The sequence below is a fragment of the Echeneis naucrates genome, chromosome 19 (genome assembly GCF_900963305.1).
Source record: "Echeneis naucrates chromosome 19, fEcheNa1.1, whole genome shotgun sequence".
Taxonomy (NCBI): Eukaryota; Metazoa; Chordata; class Actinopteri; order Carangiformes; family Echeneidae; genus Echeneis; species Echeneis naucrates.
In genome coordinates, this window is record NC_042529.1 from 7,210,210 (window position 1) to 7,232,021 (window position 21,812).

The 21,812-nt window shown below is 40.3% G+C and overlaps 1 protein-coding gene across 3 annotated transcripts; it reads right to left on the reverse strand.

The window, feature by feature from the left end:
* Positions 1–30: 30 nt before the first annotated feature.
* On the reverse strand, positions 31–21,352 carry adam11 (ADAM metallopeptidase domain 11). 3 transcript variants are annotated; one of them, XM_029527906.1, is made up of 27 exons: positions 21,055–21,352; positions 20,703–20,854; positions 18,640–18,716; positions 18,069–18,135; positions 13,673–13,755; positions 13,262–13,319; positions 11,978–12,041; positions 10,993–11,132; positions 9,871–9,945; positions 9,686–9,757; positions 8,946–9,112; positions 8,227–8,311; positions 7,987–8,077; positions 7,529–7,580; positions 7,151–7,250; positions 6,968–7,039; positions 6,541–6,633; positions 6,341–6,421; positions 6,176–6,226; positions 6,026–6,089; positions 5,820–5,925; positions 5,614–5,733; positions 5,027–5,195; positions 4,800–4,914; positions 3,822–3,912; positions 2,449–2,466; positions 1,682–1,828 (listed from the first exon to the last, which is right to left on the reverse strand). In XM_029527906.1, the coding sequence occupies exons 1-27, from the start codon at positions 21,110–21,112 to the stop codon at positions 1,813–1,815; spliced, it is 2,337 nt and encodes a 778-aa protein (XP_029383766.1). In that variant the 5' UTR covers positions 21,113–21,352; the 3' UTR covers positions 1,682–1,812. The 3 variants fall into 3 exon arrangements, with proteins under 3 accessions (XP_029383764.1, XP_029383766.1, XP_029383765.1); XM_029527904.1 differs by lacking the exon at positions 3,822–3,912 and having other exon boundaries at positions 31–1,828; XM_029527905.1 differs by having other exon boundaries at positions 1,702–2,466.
* Between the last annotated feature and the right edge of the window lie 460 nt (positions 21,353–21,812).

Sequence of the window (21,812 nt, forward strand, 5' to 3'; positions counted from 1 at the left end):
AAATTTAGTTAATGTTGTCAAATTCTAATATTTAAAAGACCTGTATTTCTTTTAAATCATGATCTTATTCAATGAGGAATGACATTGAGCTTTTTTCTTTTTTTTTTTGTTCTATAGACCTGATTTCAGCGGCAGAGACTTTCCCTGAAGAAGTCTGTCTGATAGACTTCACCTCAAAATGTCTACAAATTCCTCTAATGCTACTGTTGGTTGACTGGCAGTGTTTCTTGAATCATTTCTTCTGGCACCTCTGCTATTCCCCTCTTCTTTGTACTTAGTGGTGAAACATCGGAGGTGTATCATCCTCTGATCCTGATATAAGACACTGACTCAGAGAGGATGAACTCAGCCGATGCACATAAAAACTGCAGAATTTTTTTCTAATTTGTTGGGTCACACTGAATCGCAATCAGAAAATCAATTTTAAAATTTTTGAGATATTTATTGCTTGTTAAATGGATCTGGTCAGCCATGATTAATCTTTCAAATTGTGCCACTTAGTGATGGAGCAAATTTGGTTTTAGAAAAAACACTGATTTCCTATTTTATGCATATCTATGGGAGTGCATACAGTAGAAGCCAAATTTAAATGTCTAAACTTAACGTATAGATTTTATGCATATTAAGGGAGGTCTTGTGTTAAATATGGCTTCTGCATCATAACTTTGAAGTTTGAGTCTTTTTCGAATCTCTTGTATGGATATAAATGAAATATAGTACACACCAGGCCTGATGATAAGATAAGAAGCTGACAGCAATTTTGGAAATCTAGAGGAGCTCCAGATGAATTCCCTCGTGCTAATTCAGTGGTTAAAATGAGCAGTTTTAGGCTGAAGGGCAGGAAGAGTTTTCTTGTGCTTCCATTCAGAGTGGCAGTGTGTCACTGCTCTCTAAAGAGTCAACCCTATTATACAATATGTACATCAGCACCCATGTTCAGCATACTTGTATGCATATTGGTTGTATATGTATTAGATTTCATACAGCGGGAGAAAACATTCGGTGTAAATGTGCAACTATTAAGTTTGGCTTCAGTAAAGTACAAAGTACTCAGATGTCATCAGCACAGAGATGATACAAGCTTCCTCGCAGCCTCGAACTTTACATTCATACATTAATGCATATAATGTTAAAGCATTGATTTAGGATGGACTACCACATGATCACTGACAGCATAATAGAGAAAATATGGATATTACTGTGGAATGTTAAGTCCTAGCACACAAAAAGTAAGTAATCTAAACAGCGAAGATATCAGCATTCACTATTCTGTGTGATATTTCTATATTCTATTGCAGTAAAATTCAATACTGAGAGGAGGGGGCTCTTCTCTGTATGAGGTTAAGTATGAATTCTGTGTAACAAGAGGCTACTTTAAAAAGTTCAGGAAACTACCATGAAATCACTTAAAAGGGTAAAGCAGAATAACAGTTGATGTGGCAGAAGATCAGCTCTAACCAGGAGGAGGATAAAGAAAACTAAAATAGCTGCGTAAACACATTTTAGGTGCAGCGTATGTGTCCAGGACAAAAATAGATCTGTTCAAGCAGCATGAAAACATATGAAACATGAAACAGGAGGCAAATTGGACGTTTGTTAATGAAGAGCAGTTCAGGTCTGTAGGAATGTGCCCTCAGGGTTTCCTCTAGCACAGTCAAAAATTAATTGGACTATCCACAGAGAGAAAATACTGATGGAGGCAGCAGTGAAATCAGAAAAAGTGGGGAAAAAATGGAAGACATCATATTTTTTTGTCTCCTCAGAGCAGACTGGACACAGTGTAAGGAAGACAGGACAGTAGAGAAATAGGACTCAAACTCCTGAAGATCTGGAGATTGAAGGAAGAAAGGGACGAAAAAGATTAAAAACGCTGATGTAGAAAGAAACATGTCACATAATTATTGTCACTGAAATTCATGTTCAGATTTTTTTGTGTTGCTAGTGACCATAGTGATGAATCAATGATCATAAATTTGAGTAGACTGATCGCAAAATAATAAGGAAACCTAAAAGATGTTCAAATTTTATTATTGAAATACTTCTGAAATTAATATTATAAAGTCAACACTGCAGCTATATTGTATGAATGGGAGGCAAGTGCAAGGCAAAGCAGTTACAACGCATGAGAAGCAAAGTAAGGTACACTGACATGTTTCATGAGTTGTTGCAGAAACTAAGTTGCGGTGGAGCTGCATTAGGTTTGTGTTGCACACATTACATTGATGTTGTGGTATGTGACATTGCCTCATACTGCTTAATACTTCATACTATGTAAATAAAATGTTAAATAAAAAAATCTGGGAAAGATAACAAAACAGGGACATGTGCGTGATCAGAGGATAAACCTGATAAAACAGGATAAAACAGATGGCAGATAATTTCGACATAATTAGCTGAGATGTTTTAGATGATAATGTTTTGGATCAGGACTGAAATGTGGGATCGTACCTTCCTCTCCGGATGTTTCTGGATTCCGCAGTGATTCAGAGACAAGATGGAGGGACAAGACAAGAAAAAGACAGAACAAATGAAATAGAAAGACAGGTGAGAAAATTTTTCTTTGAAGTTAATCAGAGGTTGAATTAATAAAAAAAAAAGCATGCAACAAACTCTAGGCTTTAAGAAGCAAAGTAGTTACAGCAACAGCGCAATGATTCTCTTCTTGTTCTTTTGTTATCAAGAAACACAGAGCTTGCCAGGCATAACTATCAAGGCAGCAGATTACAGTCAGAAGAAAGATTTTTTTGATTATTTGCATGCCACAGCAAAGGCAGCATGAGGCAAGATAGCATAGTCAAGAATGAATGAAAGAAAATCAGCCAAGAGTCAAATCCAGCTGTGCAGCGAAGACAGGGGATTTGTTACAACTTGCTGATGTAGTGAACCGTTTTTATATATCCATTTATTATTGGGCACTGTAGGACATTTATATAATATGTCAGTACCACAGCTACGGGTGTCCTCCTCTGATTTAGCATAGAATAAGTTTAATGTCATTGCACCAAAAAAGCAGTAGCTATAACGAAATATAACAGCGCCTCCTTAAAAAGCATCAAATGTCCATCAATGACGTCAATCAAACATATCTCAAGCATACAATACCAAACAGTCCAACTCGTGATGTTTACTCCATTCACTCTCTCTCCTTGTTAAAATCCTGTGCCTACATTACCCACAATACAACTCAATGGCCGTCACTGATTCAAGCCACACCACTTAAAGCAATCTATTGGTCTTCGCTCGGCTCCAGCGTGAAAAATTAAACCTAACCCAAACACAGAGATATTCAGCTTACAATTATAAACAACTTGCTTTATAGACTGACAGCAAGATTGAAAGGTTTGAATTCAATTTTGTGCAACTTTATGTCTGAGATATTCAGTATACCATTAGGGAGACATAAAATAAGATACATGAACATTTGGCAGGATAGAACCGGTACATTTTGCACATTTTGCTTCATCATCTTAGCTTATTGCAATTTTTTACAGGAGTACTTCGATAGTTGTTCGATGCATTTCGTAGATACTACACCAATGCCAATCATTTCATGCTATAATGGAAATTTCATTAAAGAGCATAGCAGCCAAAATACTAGTGAGGGTTTATAGGTACAATCATTAATGCTTTTTTTCCAAACCCACATAGAAAACCATCCACTGCACATCCATTCGCATTAATAATAAACCCACATGGTCTTTGGTTAAGTATGGATCAGACAGCAAGCAGAGGAGCATTCAGCAGCGAGCCGCAGGCATGTGTATTAGCTGACAGAGGAACACAGCAGGCACACACACATGGAGGCATGCCAGAGCTCTTACTTAAATCCCCAGCCAGTTCCCCCCAGGACTATCGCTGCCAGCAGAATTGCACCAGCAACCGAACCTATTATGATATTGGTACCACTGGGACCTGTGGGAGTGAAGGAGTGAGCCAGCGAGGAAAACAAACCGCATGTTAAAGCGCTGTGAGTGCCAAAAATATTTGTGGTTATTCTTTTTATATCTTCTGACTGTACAGTATCAAAAAGTGGTGAAGAGCTATGAAATATTGGGAAAAACCAAATGAAAACAGCAGCGGTCTGTGTTAGATAAGTGAAACTTTTATGTAATGTTGAATTCCCAGGTGAAGGTGAAGTTTCATGCAGCAGCAATGTTTTGCATTGTCAATATCTAATAATCAGTCATTTGTGGAATAACAGACGACGGCTTACATATGGAGACATACATGTGTCTAAAAAAATATTTTTTATTTTAGTACATCAAGTATATGTAAAGGATTTACTTTGAGAGAGGTTCAAGCTTCAGTTTCTTTGTTGTCTTTTTTTTTTTTTTTTTTTTTTTTACATAGTAAATTAAGCTTTACAGTGCTACAAAAACTAAATTATCTTTTCAAGATGTAAACATTTGGAACGCTTGGTATACATTACAATCCTTGTAAATGTTTTTATTTTAATGTTTTAAATAAGTTTTGATGTTAATGCAACCAAATTAGCGACTGCCCAGAATATGTGACTCATTGTGTCACGTAAGCTGCTGCAAATAAATGTGACAGGTAACGTGCATGATAATTAGATTTGAAAGGTTTTACTTCTGGATAGTTTTCAGCTGTTCATCCAATGCAGTAGCTGTTCTAACTGCAGTTTTTAGACCACTCTGGTTCATTTTAATTGTTTTGGGAAAACCAAAGGAGATACGTTTTGGTCAGTTGGCAGTTTGTCATCAGAAGTGAGAATCCACTGTAGCTGTCCTGTGGTGGTCTGATGAACGGACTAAAGTGTGTGGGCTCAGTGTGGTTACCTCTGTACTTTTCGGGGCCCTCTGGGGGGGTGGGGATGGGGATCGGGTCAAGCACACTACAGTCCTTCCCAGTGTAGTCTGGATCACAGATACACTTCACCTCATTGCTGCACGTCTGAAGTACAAAGAGGAGAAACATTAGGGGAAGAATGGCGTGTTTCATCTGATTATCTACAGACAAGCAACAGTTTGGTGGAAGCTTTGTGAGGCAGCAGAGATACACTCACCCCGTGATGGGAGCAAATGCGCGAGGATGAGGAACCAGGGCAGGTGCTCAGGTTGAAGGTGGTGACAGGGAGGCAGCGGCGCTCCAAACACATCATGTTTGGCCCACATGGCGTCCCATCCTCCACATAGCCCATGTCCAAACCATCGTCCAGTACTGCATGGCCTCCTCTGAAGGAAAAGCAGAGAAAGAAAATGATGTTCATCCTTTTACAGCTGCACTTTAGTCTAACTGAACTTGAATTATTTCAAGCACCTGGAATCTTATAAGTTAGGATAAAACCAACATATCTTTACTGAGTCATAGTATGCTATAGATTTCTCTCCCATTGTTTCCCTGTGTTCTCTTGCCCAAATGAGGTGACGCCGTTTATTCTACCTCTGAGGCGTGAGGTTTGATTTTGGGATTCATTATCTCTCCTTCACATTGCTTTCTCAAATCACATTTCACCATCCTTCTCTCCTTTCACTTGGACTTTTATTATTTCAATCATATTTGGGATCCATATCCCAACAACAACCTTATGCATTTGTTAACCTTTTACTTGTTGCGCAAAAGCTGAAAGTTACCCAACAAAAGCTACCTCACCTGCAGTCCAGGTATCTGTTCTGATGGTGGATGGTCAGACTAGTGATCTTCCCATGCAGCTCACCAAACCTCGGCTTCTCTGTCAGATTGGTGCACAGCAGCAAACCGCATAAAACATCTCTGATGGAAAGAGAGAAAAGATGCATCAATAAGTAATGATTAAAAAAAAGCTCATTAAGTGTTTAAAGTTTATACTGTTCACTCACTGCTTGTTGCACTGCACCCATCCCTGACCACTGGAGTCTGGGCCACAGTTTCCTTTATCTGTGCCCTCAGAGTTCAGCTTCTCATAACAAAACCTGTCAGCTGAGTCTGAGAAGAGAACAGAATCAGAACTCACTTTAACTGTTACACAGCTCCAATCTGAAAAAAATGAAGCATTCATTCAATTTAATGTCCAATCCAAACCTACTGTAGCCCCACAGAGTCCTGCACTGGCCATCTCTAGTTTTACAGCGTCCTCCATAACAACGACCCTGAAGATGGAGGGGAAGAGGGGACTAATTTTGATGACTGTAACAGGACAAAGTGCAAAAAGGTTTTGATGTAAGCATGCCTTCACCTGGCCTGTATCACACATGTACCCATCCAGTTTGTGGACATTATGAGGACACTGAAGGAGGAAGGAATACACTTTTATCAATTTTTGTGCATATATATATATCTTGATAAATGCACAATGTGTTCATGTTTGTTGTTGAGTTTTTTTTGGTTTGTTTTTATTTACCTGACTGGAGTCTCCTGTACAGGTCTCAGAAATGTCGCAGTCATTAACAGCATCACGGCACGTCACCCCTCTCAGCTCATACTGTCATAGACAACCACAGAGAAGAGAGGATCAGAGACAGATTAAGAGAGCGGAAGGAAAGCAAGCTGTTGGGGGTGGATTTTTCAGGAGTTTAACAGTGATGTATAAACGCCGTTCACCCTGCAGTCCCTGCAGCAGAGCCCATTGCTACACATGGCATTGTGGGTAAGCGTACACTTCTTACAGCAGTTGGCTCCATTTCGAGCACACTCCTGCAGGACAGAGATGATTTGCAGTCAGTCTGATTGAAGTCCAGCACTACAGGACAACACTCACCAAGAAAAGATAATTATTCTTCTCTCCATTTGACAGGAAATAATCGAATCAACAGCTGGTTGAATTAGTTTTGACCGAATAAGCCCCATTTTAGAGTTCTGATTTAAGTCATCTATTAATTATACTAAATTATAATATATTCTCAGACCAACTCACGTTGGACATAACCTGCCATCATGGCAAACATTTGTAAACAGTCATTAAATCTTTTTTAACCATGTACACATGTCTCAGTACAGACAGTTTAATCATAGATTACTATATACTCACCACTAGTGAGCCACAGTCACATTCCTCTCCCACCTCTACATATCCATTACCACACTCTGGTGGGTCTAATAGCTAAAGACAAAAAGACAAAAAAAAAAAAAAAAAAAACGTTGTAAGGAACTTTGAGGATGTCGTGTTGAAACCGTGGAGGAGAATTTCTGACAACAGCTGACTGACTCTCACCTTGCTAGGCTTATTGAACAGGCAGCTGCCTCCTCCCTGCTGGAGGAAACGAAGGTACTCATCTATGCTGCAGCGAGAAAACTTCCTGGGCAAGTAATAGCTGATTGACCAAAAAAAAAAAAAAAAAAAAGAAAAGAAAAGGAAAAGAAGAAGAAATTAATCAAACAAACAGAAATAATATGAATTCAAACAACATTGTGTGAATATTTGTTCTAAGTATTAACTCAAAAGGTCAGGTACTTTTATAAGCTATATTCATAAAAATAAGAATGCAAATAACAACTTATCATTAAAACTTTTAACTAGAATGTTTGACAAATTTAAAATGAATAAAGGGCAAGGCACTTTAAACCAATTCAATATGAAATGGGGACTGACCCTGTATCCTCCATGATGCAGCCCAGCCATGGATCTGGACACCTGCAGTCACCTGGATGGAGACACACACGCACACATTTCTGTGATCAGGACGGGCCATGACAGCGGACGATGCTGACTTCTCACCACTTGAGGGAACTGTTTGTGCAGCAGAGCTGGGTCGTTTTTCAGCAACAAATATAACGTACTTCCCAGTGGAAAACCAAATGAGTGCTCCATAATAAGTTTATACAACTTGTGTTTGGTATCGGCACATGTCAAAGACAGATTACAATATAAGATATAAGACAAAAAAATTCTGAATTTAATCAGACATTCAACAGTCTGTATGTGTTAGTAAAAAGCTCATATAGCCTACTATCAACATGACTCCAACTCTCTGTCTCTGAATCATGAAGAGGATGATGTCTGCTGTCCGTTAATATACCATCCTTGTGCGAAGTTTACTTTGTTCTTACTTGCAGCTGCCCGCTCCTTGTTCCTCAGCATACCAATGTTCTGGCCAAGACTCTGACACAATGTGATGGCCATGGGGCCCACACCGCCAAACTGAGAAAACATACAAAACAAGTAAAGAAAAACTAAAGGGTCATGAAAAGATTTGACACTTACATAAGTAAACACTTTTATACAAGTTTGGAGAACAAAAACCAACGTTTTCTCTCAAGTCCATAAAATGTTAGAGGTACAAGTCTCACCTCATTAACGCCTCCACCCCTGGTGAGTGAACAGATGCCCCCGATGTAGGCTGCCTCACTGCGGCTGCTCATGAACGTCCTCCCACTGTAGTAAAGACAGGGAGACAACTGTAATAATAGGAATAACAGGAGAAGTATATGGTAGGCATGAGGAAGAGGAGGGAGAAGAAGGCAGAGGATAATGTGTTGGAAGTGAAGTAGAAAAGAGGCAAAAGACAAATAAGAAAAATAGAAAAAAGAAGACAAGATAAGGAAAAAGGCAGGAGGAGAAGGGGTGATAAGGAAGAAGAAAAGAAAAGGAAGGGGAAGGAGGGGAAAAGAAAAAGAAGAAAGGGGAGGAGATGATGAAGAGGAAGAAGAAGAATATTAGCACAAGGTGAGGAGTGTTGGCGGAGGAGAAAATGGTAACAGAAGAGGAAGAAAAGAAGAAATGGCAAAGGAAGAATGAGGAAGAGGAGAGGCAGATGGAGAGGAAGGAGAGGGGAAAGGACCAGTTTGAGAAGAGAGTGATTGGAAAAAAAAAGGAAGGAGGTAATGAAGGAGGAGGAGAAACAAATAAGGACAGCAGAAGGCTGCAGATGACAAAGAAAGAGAGGAAGAAGAAGGAAAAAGAGGAAGGGGAGAATTGTAGGGTGAACGTGAAAGAGGAGGAAGAGAAGAATAAAAAGTAAATGGATAATAAGAGCAGCGATAAACTGAAATCTGGGAATTGAACCCACGACAAAAGGTGCACAGCATCACAGCGTTCCTTGATGCTCTCTTTCCTGTACTTCATGAAGTCACGCAGAGTGAGCAAGGCGTCGTCGCCAACGGAGACCCTGTTTTCAGACGACCAGGTTTCCATGGCCACCAAAACGATGCGAGTGTTGAGCTGCTCCTTGTAGATCTGGACAGATCAAAGGGGGAAATCACAAGCAACAATTATGCAACAGGTGAGACTGAAACACATTCAGTCACTTTGTGATTATGGACTGAATGATAGACGACTTACAAATAGGGAAGAAAATGTGTATTTAAGAAAGGGCTTCAGCAGAAACATATAAAAATACAGATATGACTATGTGGACCTATTTCTGCCTGGAGAATAAAATGACCACAAAATACTTTTGATTGAATCCTTTATCACTGTATTGTGGAAAGAAAAAATAAATCTGATACTCAACAGATGTGAAAACAGTATGAGACCAGACCCAAGAGGCTTAAAATAACACCACACAGTTAAAAGTCCTGTGCCTTTTAGTGAATAAGGGGTGGCAGCTGTCCCAAACAGGAATGTCTCATCTTTAGGAGAAAAGCTAAGAAATTTGGCAACTGTCCCGAGTAAGAGATTCTCTACAAAAGATTCCCTGTGAACGGGTGTCACGGCTATAAAAATAGATGAGAGAAAGAGGAAACTCATAGTCAGCTTATTAATATTCCCATTTCTGTGGATTTTATCAGCCATTTTAAAGTCACTCACTGCATCGGCCATGTTCACTACGGCTTTGGCAAAGTTCTTTGTCTGAGTGGTCGACCGGCGGAGCTGCACAAACTGACAAAAGAAGAATGAAAAACTGCGTTAGTGCCTTATTAGGCAAAGAGATAAAGTTAAAAAAAAAAAACAAAAAACAAAAAACACCACAGTGCCATCGGCTTCAAACCTACCAGTTCATGGTCATTGACCACCATCAGTTCGATGTACTTGGTCTCAGTCTGCACAGTGCGCTGGCCTCGCCGCACCTGGAGGGGGCAAAAGAAACCCACACAGCCTGAGTTTTGAGCATGCTGTCGTAATAACCTTCACACAGGACAAGCAGACACATGAACACGACATATACACGAGCACGGCAGGGGAAAAGCATTAATCACACCTGTGCTGATGCCGGTGAAACTTAGTCTTTGTCCTTGAGTACAAAACAATACTTGGAAAGCAAACATCACTCATTCATTAAGAATACTGCGCCATTTCTCAAATGATAAATAGCAGCTTGTCAAGAAAGCCAAGTGTGTGTTCCTAAAAAGTTTAAGTCTAGAAATAAACATTTTAGAAAATATTATTTCAACTTTTATATTTAAAAACACTGATTCCTGAGGACTGTGTGGGTGTTGTTTAATTACATTTGGGCTTTCATGGATCAAACATCTTTACAAAATGCCCACAACTGTCAGATCTACCCAATAATATCTACATTTTTTAATAATAGACTCAGTTTTTCATGCAGACTTTCCATCAACCCATTCTTTCATTTTCCATACCGCCTATCCATCAGGGTTGTTGAGGGACTGGAGCTAGTGCCAGGTGTTATTGGGTTAGGGCCCACCCTGGACACCACGGCAGTCTCTGGGAGGGCCAACAACTCACGGCCAATTTAGAGTCGCCAATTAACCTGAACGTACATGTCTTTGGACTGTGGGGGGAAGCTGGAGAAAACTGGAGGGAACACACACAAACTGAAAAAGCTTAAGGCTTGGAAATCAAACCCAGAACCTTCCTGCTGTGTGAACCTTCTTGCCTTCTTGTTCTTCTTCTTATTTGAACAATTGCATGATTCTATTTTTATTAGCATGAAATCTGAGACAAGCTATTAGCTTGTGTGGAGATTTGGTATCAACTGACAGGCTTCTCTCTAAAATATTTATTGTGTTTGCATATCTAAACTCTAATGTTTCCCTCATGGTGACACTTTCTCCAGTGCGGGCAACGTCTTCTTGGCAGGATGTCTGCCTGGTGCACACGGAGGTGTGCAGTGGGAGAAAGCGAGCTACACAGGTTGCGTGGCCACTGACTTGTCTTTTTGAGCGTTTCAGTCCTGCTGTGACGACGGGCTTCTCTTCTTTAGACCAGACGTCTCCATCTTTCAGCACTCTGTCTCCTTCACTGTGGCCATCTGGCTGCCCCTCGGGCTCTGTGCTGTTCACCCAGCATCCTGGGACACACACACAGATGGTACAGAGGGATTGAGAGGCACGGAGTGAGTGAGAGTGTGATTGAAAAGTGGCTAGTCATCAGTCTAGGGATGGATGTAACCATGTATTTTAGTCCACTGATCTGCAGCAGAAATCAATATCACATAGCCTGCAGAGGAGAGTGGAGGAAAGGGGAGAGTCTAACAGGACATAATGGGGTGAGCGAGGGGGTTAGGAGGCAGGGAGGGAGGAAGAGCGGAGGAGGAGGGGTAACACAAAGGAGTGAGAAGAACCCAGAGACTGTCAGGGTCGGAAAGGAGAGTCAGGGACGAGATGGAGTGAAATGAGACGTTAGTAAGGATGAAGAGGACACTGTACGCTGTGGAGCGGTGCCCTTACTGTGAGAACAGGAAATGGCAGAGGAGGCGACAGGAAGCATGGAGATAGAAGGCGATAACATGCAGCATAGGTCTCCAGGTCAGAGTTTAACCTGGGAAGCTATGATAACACGGCATGCACACTAACCACTTGACTACATGCACTGCCTTCCTAAAAGATTAACTTTGGTTCTGACTTTGAACTACAGCACCAATAAATTAGCTTTTTTAACAGCAAACAGAGGAAATATCTGTCATAGCACAACTTCGAGCGGAGACATTTGAAATACCATAAATAATTTGCATCGAAGCAGGATTTGTGTCACTTAGGCTTCAGATTTAGAAAGAAAAGATATGAGCCAGGGATTTTTTTGCCTTTATCATCAGATCAGGAACGACTGAAGCATTTTCTAAAGCTCAGTTAAAATCAATAACTGTGAGGAGTCTTTTTGTAAGCTTTTCTTTACTCAAGGTGAATAAATTCCTACCTGGACAAGGAGGTGGGAGGAAGTTAATGTCCGGCATACGATACACAATGTGGTCATTGTGTTCCTGGAGTAAGTATGAAGGATGGAGAAAAAGAAGTTTATCATAAATCATATTTTTGAATAACCATTACCTGATTTATTTATTACAACTTAAGCAGAAAAGTATAATTGTTTTCTAAGATTTCTAACTTTTTATCACTCTGTTTTATGAAGATTTAATTATTAAGGGTCCACAGAGTAGCTAGGTTTGGGTTTACAAGTCATTTTTGCCCCAAACAGAAGAGAACTTCATAATAAGCCAGAGAGAAACCACAGGCAAAAGAGAATCACGTTACAATGTCTGTTCTCTTTGCCTTTTTATTTTTTATTTTTTGAAATTCAGCTGTAATTTTCAGTTGAGGAAAAATTACTACAACTTATGCACAGAGGAGCCAGATATGGCAGTTAACCAGTCCACGGCAAATGGAGCGTTGCAGCATATAGTTGTAAAGTTGAACACGTTTTGATAAAAATCTTTGGTTTTAAACAGAGCATTTTGCAGCATTTTATTTCCGTTATAAATTTAAAAAGCATACAAGGCTGTAAGTTGCTTCTTCGTAATCCTGAACTAAAAAGCTTTCTAACTGAGGAAAGTGCAGCCAGTGTCTTTGGAGGTACAGACGGATCAACAGGAATGAAAGTGCTCTGATGCATAATTAATCAATCACCGGGCTGTCATAATGGCAATAACACTGCTGGACACTGTGGTACACTTGAGCTGGGAATAAATACTTTATGAAAATGACCCATCTGATATAGAGAGCTGAGGAGAGAGAAGGAGAGTGAGGGAGTTTGAAGATGAGCTGGGAGGCTATTGATCCATCTCTCCAGTCTGTGTAATTGAGCTGTGCTTCGATTACTGTGGGTCTTAATGGAAAAAATCTCCAGCCTCTTCCACTCTGCTGTATATCTATTTCATTTTAATACTATGGCTTAGGACTAGATTTGAAAATCAAATCTGAACATTTTGGAAAGAGCTAAAAAGCCTATTTTTTTAATTTAATTTTTTTTTTACATGCTTGCCCGCTCTCTGTCAGGTGATGTCTCCCTTTGGATACGAGGCAGATGTGTTTCACTCATGGCAGATTGTGTATCAACTCAATACTTTCCATACAGCAACTCAGATTGAGTAACACTGTCTGGACTGACTAAGCCGTGGAGAGACTTTGACTTTGCTGCTGCTCGGGTTAGATGTGTGTGAAGTCTCTGTTGACTTCTAACCACCTAACCAAAGTTCTTACTGACCTCTCCACTGCCAACAGGTTCAATCCCATAGGAGATGTTCCCATCAGAAAACATCCCTCTGAAAATATGTAACAGTAGGTGGTTACAATTCAATACATAAAAAATTTAGGTCATCTTCGCTTAATTTAGCACAACACCTGAAAACAAAGTCTGGTTCCAGCTTTACAGGCATCCAGCAAACTACTCATTGAATGTTTGTGTATATTTAAAAAAAAAAAAGATCAAGACAAATCATTTTCATTACTTCCATGAAAACTTTTAGATTCAGTTTTTAGATTCCTTAATTTGTAATGTTTATTTTTATTTACAACGATCTTTTAATATTTTATTCCCATCAGTCAAACAAAACAAATTGCTGCCTCGCAGACTGTAAGTAATGAGTGAATTGACAGTGAAAAGTATGAGACTCACCGCAGTCCATGGCAGGTTGACAGAGCTGCCCAGGAGCACGGCAGCCCTCGGATTTGCCCATGGTAGTAGCAGTGCTCTCCCCCCTGACAAACAAATCATTGATAACAGTGAACCGGCAAACCCACCATCTCCAGTAACATGGCCATGGTCACATTTCAGATGAAACCAACACCTAGCCCTTCGCCGTCTTCAAACTTCCGGCCCCACCATAAACACAGAGCAGGTATTTACTGTCAGCCTGAGGCCGTACAGTCAACTGAAAGATATCAGTTGACTACACCTGTGGAGGCTGCAGCTGAGTTGGGTTTCAGCAAGGAAAAGCTGCATGCACGCTATATGTGTGTGGGATCGAATGATGGAGAGATCAATTTAAGTGCAGGAAGTCCAGGGGTCAAGTGAAAGAAACTTTGCAGTGGAGTCCAGTTTCAGTGTAAGGTAAGTGCATGTAAACATGAACACTTTGAATTAAAGCCAGACTTTACCTTAAAACATCACAGTGTCTAACAACAATGGCTCCGGATTTATTTTATTGTCATTCTTCAGAAACTTTAGGGACTTAAAGATATAGACGAGGAGACGAAAAATCAATGCAGCAAAGACCGGGATCTCCTGGCTCCGACACACATCCTGGATCATATATTTAAACAATATGCAACCTGATAGCATCTTTCCCTTGATTGCTCCTGGCTGGTAAACTGATTTTGACTTATTCATTTGGAGCAGAAGCACTTTAATAAAGGTTAAAATAAAACCTGTCGCTGTGTGTGTGTAAGTCTCACATCATTTGGCAGAGCTTTTTGAAGGCGTTATCTTTATTCCCTGTTTACAGATGCCATCACCTGATTATTCATAAACCCCTAAAAGCCTCCACCTGGTTGATTATGTTTTGAATATAGTGTTTCTGAGCTGCTTCTTGCAGTATGGGAATGATCAAATCGCAGGTGTTTATTTATGTGAGCCATCAAAAGCTGCGGAGTAGGAAATAAATTGTGGGTGGTAGACAGAAGTGCACTCAGGAGAGGTTTTTTAATAATCAAACAGGCCTCATCTAAGTGGATGGAGATTACAAGCAGAGATATCACCTCTTTGTTTGTAGCTACTTAGACCTACTGTTTGAAGTGATGTATGAATGTGAGCCTGTGTGTCTTGTGAGAGGGCCGGTTTCAGTTGTTTGTAATGATCCCCAATAATGTCCTGTCTGCTACCTGAGACTGCCGTTGTCTGGCAAAGCCGACAGACCAGAAAGAAAAGAAGCACTTCTTTATGCATCAGCAAACTTTACTCCGAATTATCAATAAAAAGCTATTTCTCATGAACCACATGGCTTCTCTGCCACTCTGACAAAAAAAAAAAAAAAAATAATAAATAAGCTGTCCATCATTTATTCAACCATTTCTGCTGGGATCTAATAGACTAAAATCATACAAAGTCAGCCAGGATCCTGTTAACGAGAAATCAATGGCTGACCTGGTTCTCAGTTAACCGTGGTATTATACTCTGGCTTCACATTAGCACATTTTTTTTAGCTGTGGGGGGAAGCTGAAAATCGGAGATGCCTTATTTTCACATATTAATTCAAAATAGCAACCTCTGAGATCAGGTCCTGGTATTTATCTGAACATATGTTGAGTCAGCACCAGCACAAAGCTGTTTTTTTATGTTAGGAAGGAAAGGACTCATCATTCGTATCGCTTAGTTAGACAACCTACAGCACTTAGTCCGGCGCAAGATAATAAATAAATAAAAGGCAGGATTACAACGCTAAATGGAGGAAAGTGCCTGACACAGCAGACATGCTCTGGCTGTGAGTGTACTTTTCAGAGGAGATGTATGAGCTTTATATAAGGATCATTCAAAAAATGCAAACAAATCATGCTGAAAAGATATTGTGAATTGATATTGTGAAATCTTTTCAGCACTGGAAGGTCAGGGACATATCAGCTAGATGCTACATTAGAAGTCGATAACTACAGTATATGGAATGACAAGATTGCTTCCACACACAAAAGGAAACATATAAACATTAATGTCCCACAGAGACGAGCAGATTGAATTTGAAATCATCAACTCTAACTGAATTAGACAAGCTGCAGTTTACGCCATGTCTGAACTTTGACTCAGCATTGTGCAGCTGAGAGGAGGAAAGAGTGGTGGAAAGGTAATGAAACAACTGGAGCTAATATGCAATCCTGAGAGAATGTGTGAAACATTGTCTATTACTCCATTAGTAAATGATAGGCTACAAATTTGATGCTCTCTCTATTGACATCTTGCATGTTCTGTGCCAATTACAACATCTGATCAATAGCCTGCCTTGTGCTCAGACTCAGGTCATTTAAAATAGATTTTATGACTGAAGACAATGAGAAATTAATCTGCTGATGCTGTCAGAGTTGATAGAAACGTGTATATCAGCAGGGCACTGGCAAATATTTGAAACAGTCCAATCTCAGCTGTTATTTATCCTTAATTCAATTCCTCCTTCAGTCCGAATGAGACGGTCACCAGTTTAGTGGAATAGCATAGATCCACTGGGACCAATAAAAAGAAAAAAGAAAAAGGAAAAAAAAAAAAGTGACTCACAAAAGATGGATGAATTTATAGGCATGTCAATAAAACTAAATAAATCGAGATGGAGAAGGTGGTGGTGGGAGGGAGCGGGACTGCTTCTAGTTTACTGAAAAGAAATTGCATAAGTAAATTATGTTTCCCTAGATGTACAAAGTGAAAATTAGCAGGCATATGTTTTAGCCTGCAAATAGCTTTAAATCTGCTTACTAATATTAATCCAACCATAGTTCTCCATATATTAAACTCTTTTTTGATATATTTCTATTTTTTTATGTTTAAAAATGTACTTACAAACACAAGAGCGATCACTTTGATTCATGGGCTCGTATGCCACTCTGGGGCCAATATTATGCAATACCTTATGTATATATCACCTGTCGAACTAATATAATCATCCCATAAGATTGGCTCACAAAAAATCTTTCATTATTTTTCTAGCAAAGACGTAGAGAGATATTTCAAATACAGACAGCCAACACCAAGTTAATATAGCACTATTATAAAGCTCTATTGGCCCATATTTGTTTTCCATACAACGAAGAACAAAAAAGGTATCTTGCTAATGAAAATATAGTGCTTTGCTGGAAAAACAATAACATTTGTAAATCATAACTTTTTTTCTTATATAATCTGTACATCTATGATTATATGATTTATTTTTTATATAAACAAGATAGAGATGGTGCCAATTTGAAACATTTCCAAAACTCAGGTCAGAGGGTGGCTGTAAGATTTGGATTAGTTGTTTCTGGGAATGGGCATAATTTCAATTCCCCTCACGACACCACAAAGTAAACCCATGTTGCTGCTGCTGCTGCTGCTGGTTACCGTGGCAACCATGTACTGATCTGATTGGTCAGGTGCTCTTTGGCCTAGGAAAATAGGAAGTGAATGAGAGACTGAAAGGGTTAGTGAGACAGACGGAAAGGGGGGCCATCTCCCAGATGCTGTTGAGAGTCAAGCTGTCGGCATTAACTGCGTACACGTCTCGCAGAAACTCAGAAAATCCTTGTAGAGCGGGTTGTACAGATTTCTACTGCATGACAGAAGCAATTCAATCATTAGTCCTTATGAAACTGCTGCTAGATGATTATTTTTGAAAAAAATTCTTAAGATTTAGGATGAGGTGTGTATTTAATGGGCTGAATAAAAGAGTCAGAAAATATTTTCAGAGCATTTCACACCACTCTCCAGTAGTTCTAATAGAATAAATAAATAAAAATTGCACAATTATTATTATTATTTTTTTTTATCTTTCCCTGTAAGTCAACATAGTTATGATTGATTCTTTTCCATTTCACTCAGCAAGAACACCAGAAACATGTTCCAATATACCCTTGACTAGTGTTGTAGGCGCTGGCACACAATCAATTTCTATTAAGTTGACTTGGATGGAAAACTACCCTCTCGACAGTTCTGACAGAAATGTGGATGCTAACATTTAGTAGCAGGAAGAGCTGGGTAGCTAAGCTTTTCAATAAAGGGAACTAGGTAGCCTGCTCCTGTTTTATATATTTTAGATATAATCTCTGTAAACCTGCAAACCATTTCTGCACAAGCCAAGACATAGATTTTTACTAATTTGATGAACAAGATAAATTAGTTGATTAAATTAATTGAAAGGCAAATTTTGACAGCTCCACATGAGCCGTTTCTATGCTGTGAGTTTGAAATGCTGAGTTAAGATGGTGCAGCTGCTAGCTCTAGTGTCACATTAAATGCCAACATATGAGAGTGGTGCCAATTTCCTCGACTAACAGCTGGCAAGACAGCAAATAAGCAAATTTTCTATCATGGTAAAACAGCTCATATAAAATACACCCACCATACTCTGTGACAGCTGCCCATCCTCATCATAGTGACGCTCCACATAGTCTGTGGACAGGAGATTACTGCAGAGAAGAGGAATGAGAAAATTGGAAGAATAATAATTATTTAAACCTGAATTCCACACTTCCATAATAGTTTGAAAAGGCAAGACTGGTGCACCAATGTGATTATTAAAGTCCATTATAGGTCATTATAGTGGAATGCTATTTTACAACATAATATCACTCAGCATCAAACATTGTGACTCTCGTTAGTCTAGAGCAACAAAAGACTGATTCATAGGACCAAAATATGTGAAGATTCATTTATCCTAAGTGCTAAGTAACAGCCAGTGAAAGGTGTTACATAAATGGAGTCCATTAGAGGAAAATATATGGTGAGCGAGAAGAGGGGGAGGGGAGGTGAACATATAAAGTGTCGTTTAGCTGGAAAGCAGTTTGAGAGATTCCAACGCACAGGACATACAGTAGGTGGGCAGTCGAGACACAAAGACACTAAGAGTGTGCATGTGAGGTGACTGCTCTCATCACTGAAATGATGATATTGTTGTGTCTGTGTTGACCTACTGGTTGAGTTCAAGGTCAAGGACAAAGGATGTGCCAAACGCCTTCACCAGGAAGCTGCTCTGGGCCAAATGGACCGGCTGAGGGATGGACGAAGGAAAAGGCGAGAGGAGGAAGCATGAGAGATGGAGAAAAACAGAAGGAGAAATTGATTTAAATACTACTCTGAACTCTGAATTGACAGAAATATTTCTTTTTCTACCCATTCATGGTTTAGAGGAAAAGTGGGCACTGAAGTAGGACAAAATTGTTCAATCAATACTTAGTAATATTATTTTTATAGTGCACCTTCAAAATCCAAGGAATCACCAGAATAAAATATTTTACACCAACAGGAAATTATACAATAGAAATAATTGTACCCTTGGATGTAAATCAAACAGCCACAACCAATTATACTGGGCTTAACCTTTAATTCACTCGTCGTTTTATTTTTTTTTTTTTATTATTTATGCTCACATGCCCTATGCCTCGTTTCATTATAAAATTTTACGGAGTCCCATTGACCTCTTTGCTGTATTTGAAAACCTTGAGACACGCATTACATTTTACATATTTACTTACATATTTCTGGCTGCAGAACAGTATAAAACTGCTGTTTCAAATATTTTTTTAAATGATTTTTTGGTTTAGATTTGGTTTTCTGTGGCGTTGCCTGAGTCATTTCACCACCATCTACAGTTCATTAAACGTTTCCCAGCCAGAGCAGCTTCCCCATCATGTTTTCATTGTGGGGAAAAAAAAACCCCAAACTGTTCTTTTATGGCACAGACTGTTTTTAGAGGGCTATTTTATTTATTGTCATATTACCATCAACACACTACATGCTCAAAGCCAGATAGGAGAATACGGGGCACTCCAATTTTGTCCCTTACTTGTACATCACCTTGTTTTAAATTAATAAACGCAATGTCCTCAGTAAGTATTTTGGATGGTTAACACTTACTTTTATTTTAAAACTTAAAATCTTGTGAAATGCTGACATATACAAGTGACGTGTATCACTTTTTAAGCTCTGATTTGGTCTCCACAAACACTTCAGGAAACATCTGGCTCTTCAACAGCTAGTCACGGCACTGAATTCAGCCAAAGGTGGCGACTAAAAAAAGTAAAGTTGAAAGACACCACCACAAGCAGAAACTTTAATCATTTGGCCCATTATTAATACAAAACTGTCGGTCACTGCACATTTAACTCTGGACAGAAATTACTCTTTTAATGGGCTTATGTAACAGCACTAAAGTGGCGTGATCCTCCCAAAAAACTCTAGTCTCAGGACAACTCACAGAGGGTGGCCCAAGGTCAGACCTGGGTCATATCCACTGACCAGCCTGTCACCTTCTGACTGACAGGCAGCATTTATAGTGAAGGTAATGAGAGAGGACTTGGTAGAGGTGTGAAATATAATCTAATGAGGTGGACTGGAGCTGGTGCCTGCTCTGGTCCAAACGGGGCAGCTTGATGTTGAGGGGCGTCACAGGACTGGTGACAGAGATAGAGGACACCCTGAGGTGAACCTGGACTTTACAAACAGCAGGCCAAGGAGAGACGTAATTCCAATTTGTTTCAAAAGTATTTCTACTAATTATATAACTTTCCTTCTGTCTTTTCAGATATTTATTTTTCTATTTTCAGGTTACAGAGCAAACACTGCAAAAATAGGAGCATGCCCACACTATGTTGGAAAAATAGTATCTTTGGAGATTTACTGACACGCCATTTCCGATCTTCCCATTTCAGCTCCTTTCTGCATAAATAGATTTCCCTGATGTTTCACTGTTGGGGTAATGTGTAAAATAAACTCGAGGAAATCTCTTCATCATCTCACCTCGCTAAGACAATCCAAACCCTCTTTCAAAGGGCGCATCAATCTGCTCCCCTTGAAGCTTAATCAAACTAATGTGATAAGTCCTTGACTCTTAAGAAGCTTGTACAAAGCCCATTTACTGAGGAGACCTTGGTCACAGTTTCATCTGAGCGATTTAGCGTGTGGAATGAGGTTAAATGAAGGGGAATGATAAACATGTTCTCGGCTCTGGTGGCTGTGTGCAGCGGGCAGAACTCACCTGCGCTTTGGCAGTGTGGTTCTTGACTCGGGTGTCCAGGCGGCTGTGGAGCAGTTCCTCCTGGGAGTGGATCTGTTGCAGGAGCCGCTTGGGCTGAACGACCTCCTCTGCAGGCAGCAGCCTTCCGTCGAGGCTCCCCCATTCCTCCAGACCTGCAGAGGACAGAGGAGGCGCCTCGGTGCTCAGCAGGGTGGATCTCACGTTAAACGTCTGCAGCTGATCGTGAGCTGCTTGTTGACACCGATGCAACAATTTCCACACAATTTCCCAATTATCGGAGCGCACAATGTGTGACAGCCATCTCCTCGTTTAAACTAAACAAACTACGTGCGAAGGTGAAGCAGCTTCTTACCTGTCACGGCGCACCGTGCACACACTGCAGCGAACAGCAGGCATCTCACAGCCAGCATGGTGCTCACATAGTCCCGGTGATGTCCCCGGTACGCGCCGTTAGATGGACGGAGAGGAGCCGTGAGCGGAGCGGCTGCAGCGGGACTGTTGTTGTTGTTGGCGGACGCAGACGCAGGGGGGGTCCGTCATCTCTCTCCTCCAGCGACTTCACCGCAGCCCGACGGCGTTTCTCCGCTCAGATCCAGCTGCTGCGCGGTGTGTGTGTGTGTCCGCGCCGCCGAGTTTCCCAGCTCCCTCTGTGTGTGTGTCTGTACCACACACACAAACACGCGCGCGCGCGCTAACGCACACATAGAAATGGGCAGCGAAAGGAGCGGGTGATCAGCACGAGCCCTAAAACATCTGAGAGAGATCCAGGTCCACAGAGGTCCGACCGCCCGGATGAATGAGCAACAACTTAAATACTGAATGTCTGTGGAACCGTTTGGTTGTAGCAAATATTAGTCAGATGGACTCACGGGAATTTGATGACTTGGTGAAGATGATGAAATCAGGGCCTGGACTCCAAAAAGGTCTCATGGATCAAATCTGAAAGGCCACAAAGGAAGAAGGGTATTTTTCCACAAACTAATTTCTTTCATTTTCTAATAGCATGTACTTTAACAGCTCATCTCCACAGTAAAGCTTTACCATGACTGATGATTGCTCAGAATCACAGTCACAACATAAATGGATGGTAAACCAACTTGCAGTTGCCCC

Coding starts and splice junctions, on each gene's coding strand:
- adam11 (XM_029527904.1), bottom strand. CDS start 21,112: ATGCTGGCTGTGAGATGCCTGCTGTTCGCTGCAGTGTGTGCACGGTGC. Junction 7,040..7,150: donor TGTTCAATAAGCCTAGCAAG/GTGAGAGTCAGT, acceptor TTTTGTCTTTAG/CTATTAGACCCACCAGAGTG. Junction 5,196..5,613: donor AACAGATACCTGGACTGCAG/GTGAGGTAGCTT, acceptor CTTTTCCTTCAG/AGGAGGCCATGCAGTACTGG.